Source organism: Erpetoichthys calabaricus, chromosome 10 (assembly GCF_900747795.2).
Source record: "Erpetoichthys calabaricus chromosome 10, fErpCal1.3, whole genome shotgun sequence".
Lineage (NCBI taxonomy): Eukaryota > Metazoa > Chordata > Cladistia > Polypteriformes > Polypteridae > Erpetoichthys > Erpetoichthys calabaricus.
Genome location: NC_041403.2, coordinates 160,938,736 through 160,947,664, shown reverse-complemented (window position 1 = coordinate 160,947,664; position 8,929 = coordinate 160,938,736). Strand labels below are relative to the sequence as shown.

Sequence of the window (8,929 nt, the reverse complement as noted above, 5' to 3'; positions counted from 1 at the left end):
CCGAATGGGGAACAAGTTCATGCAGAGTCCATTCTTGCACACAGCCACACAAAGCCAATTTAGCGTCCTCAATTTACATAACACCCATGTCCTTTGGGAAGTGGAAGGAAAACCAGAGTGTCTAAAGAGAGACACAGAGGGAACATACAAAATTCACACGCATAATGACCAGACATGGGATTCAAATGCAGGAATCCATAGGCAGCACTGCATCACCTTGCTGTTAGGAAAAATAATAGCTGGGGTACGTGCTTCTTGGAGTTGCAGTTATTACTGGGTTTTTTTATTGTGTTTTCAGTGGTTGCCCCTAACTAATTATAGTCAGGTTTGGAGATATATTTTATTACTGTCCCAAACGTATTACAGATAACTGGACACATTTAGATATTTTTTGCAGTTTTTACTAATTCTTATTGCGTTACTATATTCTTAGATATTTATGAAATAAGCTATATAAAACAGACATGTTTTCTGGGAATTCCCAACTGAGTGCAACTACTGGATGGACTGAAATTGGGCACAAAGAGTGTTTTATTGTGGGAAACGCATTAAACCAAGCGTTTCCCACCACAGCCACAAGTACAAATATGCACAAGCACAACAGCACAACTTACTTACTTACTTTGTTTCTTTTTTTTTGCCACTGCCTCCTCCACTCCTCTCCCAAGTCTTCATCCAACTCTGGCTCCCTGATGGTAGGCAGTTTCATTTTATTCCAGCCGCCCCAGAAGTGCTCCTGATCTTCCACACACGTGGTCTGTCAGCACTTCTGGTTGAGATGGAAACCCCATAATATAGGGACTAATTGCTGCAATGTTATAAAATAGTTTGGGTAACTTGGTTCCTAGGGTGCAAAGCCTACTGATGCTCACATCCGAATTTTAGTTTTTTCCAACTAGAGCACAGACAGGTGAAGTGACTTGCTCATGGTCACCCAGTGTCAGCTGGGGGATTTGAACCCAGATCCTCAGAATCTGAAATCCAAAACCTTAACCTCTACTCCACACTACCCTGTGTTGGAGCGATCAACTGTGAAATAAAACATTTAAACTCAATATTATTTTAGATTAAATAAATCAGAGCGGTACATATCATACAATTAAAATAATAAAAAAACATGTATAGTACAAAAGAGTGGCCACTTTGTGCTTTTGACAAAATTATGTATTACTTATTGATCATTCAGGGTGATTTCAAATAAAACAATGAAAATATACATCATGTTTTGTTTGTCCAAACAGGGGAAAAACTTGGCACATCAGATTGGAGCGGCCATGTACCTTGAATGCTCATCCAGGCTGCAGGAAAATGTTTCGGCCATCTTTTCCGAGGTGGTCATTCTGGCAAGCAGCTCGGAGAAACGACAGAAATACAAGTGCAGGAATGTGTCTGGCTGTGCCGTATTCTAAGGTGGCCTGGCTCTCTAGCCCAGGCGGTCTCTGTCTTCCTCTTGATTTTTTTTTTTTTTAAACTGTAGATCTGAAAAATAAAATATTCATGTGAGTTCTAACTCAAGAGTGAAGGACTGTCATTTCCCAAACCGTACTCTGTTCCAGATTTAATGCAGTTTAATATTTGATTAGAGAAGAACTGTCACTGATTAAAGGAGTGTTGCTCATTGAGAGCCTCTGTGTAAAGTGATACATGTCTAAAAGACTTTATGATGAACTTTTACCATCATTTTTTTTTAGAGGCACAAATTGAATAGACTTTGTTTAGAAAAGCACACATGTGCCTGCGTATGTAAGGTGACACAATTCGCACTGCATGTCAGGACCAAAACCAAGCTATGAAGTTCAAGGAACTCTCCACCGACATTAGAAAGATTTAGACCGGTGATTCTCAACATGTGTCACATGCCCCACTGGGGGGCATTTTGATTTTTTAGGGGGTCAATTTGAGAATTTAGGTACGTTAAACAATTTATAAAATGAAAAAACAGAAATTCACTGTTAAAAATGATAGAAAAAAATAAACAAATAATTTTTATTTTTTACAGAGACATTTATATATTTATATAAACATAGAAGGGATGGTGAAAAACCCTTTATGATTTTACAACCGGCTTGGGTTTTTCTACTTAGAAATTGTTTTTACCATTAAAATAATATGAATTGTAACAATGATTATAAAATTTTGCAATATAACAAAAACATAAAATGATCAAAACATTACAGAAAAAGCTGTCATTAAAGTTATTTTATATTTATAAATATCACGTCTCTTATTATATGTTTTCAAAACTGTATTTGCTGTACAGTAATCCCTCGCTACTTCACGGTTCTCTTTTCGCGGATTCACGACTTCGCGGATTTTATATGTAAGCATATCTAAATATATAACGCGGATTTTTCGCTGCTTCGCGGGTTTCTGCGGACAATGGGACTTTTTACTTCTGGTATTTGCTTCCTCAGTTGGTTTGCCCAGTTGATTTCATACAAGAGATGCGATTGGCGGATGGCTGAGAAGCTACCCAATCAGAGCACGCAGTTAAGTTCCTGTGTGCTGCTGATTGGCTCAGCGATGGAGTGCTGCATTAACCAGGAAGTCTCATCTCACTCATTCAGCATTAACGTGCTCTTGCTACTGCATTCAGATGGATCATCACCTTCATTGTCATCATTTTTACTGCGCAGCATATTCATCACCATCATCACGTCATATATAGCTACGTGTACTTCGCTATACAGTAAGTGTAAACTTATCTACCGATTTCATATTGCTTAGCAGTTGTCCCTGTTATTAACAGAGTAAAGGGTGGGTTGTAAACAATACAGGGAGGGTTTAAAAACATCCAAATACACGTTAAATAATTAAATAAATATGGTGTCCCTACTTCGCGGAAATTCAGTTATCGCGGTCGGCCTCCCACGATAAGTGAGGGATTACTGTATTTTCATATTACTTCTTATTATATTATTATTTTTTTTAACAATTTCTTAGTGATTTCTTTGTCAGTACTTCAACTACCCTTTCCCTCTTTTGTTTCCATGTTCTTTGGACGCTTGTTTAGGCTAAATTAATGACATTATGGGCTTCCTCCACGTGAGTAGGAGTTCACTTTTTGAATAGGTAATAATAAGAATAAGGTATATGTTACAGTTGGGGACATTATGATTTTAGAGAGGCCTAGGTGGGGCATGGCCAAAAAAAGGTTGGGAATCACTGATTTAGACGTTCCCACCTACTTCTATGCCGGAAAAAATATTGCTTAGTCTCGAGGACTCGGACAGCATTTCCGTAATTTACAAAACTATTTTACAGTCCCTCCTTTTCAAAAATCCAAGAGAACAGTGGGACAAGGATCTCTTACTCAATATTTAAGAAAAGATTTAGACGAGAACGGGGCATTCAACCCAATTATCCTCGCCAGTCCTTTCCACTTAATTCCTTTAAAATAACAGCTTTCAAGACCCCTAAAGTCCTACTGTCTGCCACACTACTTGGAAACTTATTCCATGTTTCTATTGTTCTCTGTGTGATGAAAAGCTTCTTAATTTGTGTGCAAAATTTGTCCAGCTGCACAGCCTGAACATTTCCTCCTCCTTCTGCACTTGGATAAAGGATTTCCTCAGTGGCAGCCTACAAACTGTTAGAATTGTCCCCCACATCACCTCCACCCTCACACTCAGCACCAACTCCCCTCAGGGCTGTGTACTGAGCCCTCTTCTCTATGCTCTGTACAATTATGACAGTACACCTAATTACTGGTGACTCCACAATGGTACATCTCATAACCGGTGACGATGAGGCGAGGTGCAAAAGCTGTCAGTGTAGTGCTCCAGGGACAATTTCTCACTCAACACCCACAAAACTAAAGAGATGGTCATTGACTTCAGGAGGCATGGAGCAGAGCCAGCCCCACTCTACATCAACCTGCATCTCTGAAGACCTGTTCTGGACAGCAAACAGTTTGGCGGTGGTCAAAAAGTCCTAGCAGTGACTGCGTTTCCTGAGACTTCTCCGGAAAGTAGAAATGAAGGGGAAGCTGCTGTTGACCTTCTACCACTCAACCATTGCAGTTATTTTAGCATACTATATTTCAGTACGGTATGCTGGCTGTACAGCAGCAGACAGGGAAAGCACTGCAGAGGGTAATTTTAATGGCAGTGAAAATCATTGGCTGCTTTCTGCCCTCCCTGGAAGATATCCCCAGTGCCTCAATGCTTCCGTTGAGCCAGGAAAATCATTAAAGAGCCTTCCCATCCTGGCCACTCATTGTTCACACTACTGTCCTCCGGCAGGCAGTACAAGAGCATTAAAAGTAGAACAAAAAGGTTTACAGATCATTTTTTTATCCTTGAATTTTAAATTTTAAAAACTCATAGACTGTTATGTATATATATTTTTTTACAGTATTTCCATATGAACAATGATTACTTTAGTGGATAATAATTTCCGTCCCTTTTGCACAGTATTAATTTGTTAAAGGATGTGTGTTTTTATATTGTTTGTTTGTCGTTATTTATTGTACTTGCACTGTTTACAGGTGTACTTTTTACAATTTCATTGGACTGGTACAATAACAATGAAGGCTTTCTAATTCTAATTAACAAGTTTCCATCTGTACCCCTGCATTCTTGATGAACTGACTTTACAGTCTCCGTCTCGATCCACTGGACTAATGCACTTCATAATTTTAAACTCTTCAGTCAGGTCTCTATTCTTCATCTTCTTTTGCTTAAACTGTAAAGGCTCAGCTCTTTGAATCTTTCCTCATAACTCACCCCCTGTAGTCCTGGAATCAGCTTAATCGCTCTTCCTGGACTTTTTCTAGTGCTGTTATGTCCTTTTGTTTGAACTGTAAAGGCTCAGATCTCTCAATTTGTCCTCATAACTCACCCTCCGTAACTCTGGAATTGGCAGAGTCGCTCTTCTCTGGACTGCTTCTAATGGTGCTATGCCTGGTGGGCCCAAAACTGCACACAGTACTCCAGATGAGGCCTCACTACTGTGTTATAAAGCTTGAGCAGAACCTCCTTGGACTTGTATTCTACAAATCATTTCTTGTTAGTCTGAGGGGTGGGCTGTTTATGTTTTTGGGGTACTATAACAGCTTGTAGTATAGCTTCTGAAGGGGAGGTGTTGTGGTCAATTGTTATCCCAGAACACCCCACAGAACACTTAACAAAGACCTGAACATGACTGGCCAGGAAAGGCTGCAGACATCAAATAAGCATTCAAGGGCCAACCACAATGAGTCATACAATGCAGCAGGTGAAAGACTCTCCTTGATGTGTCCATACAGCCAAACCCCCCTTAAAAAGCAGCAGCAGCCACACCATATCACTGTGAATCACTTTTTCCCTGATAGACTTGCACAATCCATTTGGCACATACAGTATATCACCCAAGCCCTTGTCACCTAACATCTTAAACTGCAATGGATGTTTAACCTGATCACGACCTCCATGTCTATTCTCATTTGAACCAATAAATCGTTCCTTCATCTAAGTGCAGATGTTCTATTTTTATAGAATGTACAGTATTAACCTCTTAAGAAAATGTTTTAAAACGTCACTTTAAGTTAGAGTTTTGTTTCAAACCCCTTTGCAATCGCCCCTTTAATGGCTCAAATCCATCCATTTTTTTGCTCACTTCTCCAGGCTGATAGCCAGTGCTTGTCCTGGCAGCATTGGACAAAAGGCAGGAAATGACCCAGGACAAGGGAACAGTACTTTACAACGAACGCTTATCCACATTCACTCATACCAAACCTTTACTTTGAAACTCGGGTGAATTTCCTTATCCAAAGGATGTCTTACTCCAATCCACCTTTGCCCTGATGTTTTTATGGTAATAACTCTTGTGACCAGTAGGGATTGTTGCAGCACCCCAAACCCAACCACAGTGACACAAGTTCTGGGTTAAAATAAAAGGTTTATTATAATAAATTACCTAAACAAAAGGATTCTTCATAATAATAATAACCACAACACAAGCACAACTCTCTTCTTCCCTAATCCTCCACCCCTTGCTGGCAAGCTTTGTCCTCTTCCACCCAACTCCAACTCGCTTGGATGAAGCGTAGAAGCTTCATTTATACCAGACCCAGGAGTAATTCCGGTGCTATGGCACTGCATCCAGGAAGCACTTCCGGGTCAGGTGGAACCTCTTGGTAACAAGAGAGCCTGCCTCCAGCATCTCCCCCTAGTGGCACCTGAGAACCCCAACAGGGCTTTCCACCAAAACTACAGCTCCCATGCAGCCTTGCAGGTGTCCGAACAGGAAGCACGCCACAGGGATGTCACCAGCCAGTGTGGTCCTGAGAAGCACACAGCTCTAAGGAAGCAGTCTCCTCCTGTCCATCCATTATAAAGGCCTTCTGACCAGGAAAGGTACCACTAACCAACTGGTCTGGATGTCCATCCATTCATATTATTCCTTTGGAAAGGCCTCCTGGCCAGGTCAGGAACAATCCATGCCAGGTGGTATGTCAGCCAACCCATGTCATCTACTATTTATATTATGAGTCTACTTTTTTCAGTACACACCAGGTGTTAAATGATAAGCAAAGTATTTTTCCAGTCAAGTTATTTTTCACAGTTAAGGTATATATTCATTTGCCACATAAAACTGTCTTGGAAAGTGAAGCATATTTTATCAATTTTTAAAAATTAATAGCTTGCTTTTGCATTTTATAATGGACTAAATGAGTAATGAAGTACCAATGTGAAGATAAACCTTAAAACATACTGAATGAGTCCACTGATTTGATTTAAGAAAACGTGCCTTCTATAACACTAAGGCATGTGTGTGACAACAAGGAAATAATAAATTTTATCACAGATTCTCTGTACTTTTTTTTCTCAAGGTAAGGGTGTATTTCTTGCTCGCTTCCCAGCTGCAGTGGCCGCCTCGTGTGGAGTTATGACAACCCATGGTGTGCTGTGTGCATGCACAATGAAAATACAGTGTACACATAAAATAAAAAGGCAGAGTGTGCAATAAACCAGACTGATGTACCACAAACCAATTTATGGAATTTGTTTAATGTATGATGAGTCACTCTTTTCAAGGATATGGTAATAAAAGAACTAAGGACAATGTTTTTAGAGTGAAAACTCACTGACCGTAATACCAATCAATCAATAAATACACAGGGAGAGCATGCACACTAATTGTGGGCAAAGGAATGACAGCTGTGCTTTACTCGGCCTAAGCTAAAACATTTGTACCAAACTTACTAAACTTTAATCTGAATAAATTTAGGTGAATTGGCATTGTTAAACTGGCCTGTATGTGTGCGTTTGCGTTCACCCCCAGGTCCTAATTTGGGATCCTGAGGTGGTTCGTCGTGTGGTGGGAGTGGAAATGTGCTGTATCAGTGGATGCTTCCTACCTCCTCCTCTTCCTGTGGCTATTTTGGGAAAAATATATGAACAGAGTAATGGATGGAAGACAGTGAGGGCCCAACAATTATGATGACGATGTAATTATTATTATTCAAACATTATTATTATTATTATTCAGGTGTTGCTTCTGCCTTGCAAACTATGATTGCTGGGATAGGCTCCAGCTGCCCCATGACCTGTTCTGGATAAATAGGTGAGGAAGATGGATGGATTATTATTATTTGAGAAAAACATACAAATAGCTTCATAGATTGCTGTCTCCAACATCTTCAATAATTATTATAATTACCATTGGGCGGCATAGTGGTAGCACTATTGTCTCGCAGTAAAGAAGAATGGGGTTTGTGTCCAAGGTGTCCCCTGCATGGAGTTTGTAGGTTATCCACAGGTGCACCTGCATTCCAAATAAATGCAGGTGAGGTGGATTGGCATTACAATAGTGGCATGTGTGTTTGTGTGTTCACCATCCAAAGGGACTGGCACCCAGTCTTGTATCCAGTTCTGGTTGGGTTAGGTTCCGGCTGTACTGTGATGGATGGCTGGCTGGCTATAATGTCTGTTCAATTCGTGTCACTTGACTGCAGGCTACACACAAGCCCAATACTCTCTCTGTCACTGAAACACTTGCTTTCATTATCGGTCCAGTGGAAGCTGGCACTGTCTTCCATATAGTGAGAGAGTACAGTATACACGATCATGTGACTTTTATTAGTTATTACTGTTTTGTTCTCTACAGAATAAAGATAGCAATTCACATCTGGGCATCAACATTCATTGTGAATAACAACAACTGGCAATGTCTTTCCAAAGTGAAACCATGGCCCTGGGGTTGAACAGTGCCACGGATGATGAAGAACGTGGTAGCTGGCGAAGTGAAGTACACATCCGGTCTCCATTTAAAATGGATGAATTTCACAAATTCGTTCTTGAAATGTCATGGATACACGTTTTGCAATATGTGTTGTGTAATCTCAATACATGGATCAATCAATACTCAATAACATTCTTGGCTTGAAAAATTGATATATTCGGTTAGTTTCAAGGCCTTATCACGTTGGGACTCCTGTACCAATTAGCTCCATTATAAAAAGCAAGAGGTGGATAATTTATTAAAATTTATAAAATATGCTTCACTAGAACGCGACTGCAAGTGGAGAATTTAGTAACTTAAGATTTAAAAATACAGAATTTATCCTTTTTTTACACAGTCTCAAATCAAACCAGCAGCAGATCTTTTAAACTGTAGGAGAAAAGTCTATTTGAACATGTAAAAATCCCTGCAAAAAACACAGAAAATGAACTTGCAATCAAACTAAAATCGAATCTTGATCCGTATCAGTCCGTTTGGACACATTTACTAAAATACAGCAAATAAACAGTTGCCTAACGCGCAAATCCTTTGAAAAACATACAAGACACTTTAACTTACACAACACAGAGTCAGTATTCACTTTCATATATTAAAAAAATAATCATGATAAGCTTCTAAAACAGGTTTGAGGTAAAACGAGCTTACTTTAAGTTTCAGAACTCCGTAGATTTTCTACAGCTTTATAAATATGACTAACGTAAAG

The 8,929-nt window shown here is 39.7% G+C and overlaps 1 protein-coding gene across 1 annotated transcript in view; it reads left to right on the top strand.

Moving 5' to 3' along the window:
• Positions 1-1,510, top strand: part of LOC114659682 (rho-related GTP-binding protein RhoF-like) — a 20,390-nt gene extending 18,880 nt beyond the window's left edge. The window contains exon 5 of the mRNA XM_028812287.2: positions 1,242-1,510. Within this exon, the coding sequence (XP_028668120.2) occupies positions 1,242-1,409 (168 nt within the window). The 3' untranslated portion in view covers positions 1,410-1,510. The remainder of the gene's footprint in view (positions 1-1,241) is intronic.
• The last annotated feature ends 7,419 nt before the right edge of the window (positions 1,511-8,929 follow it).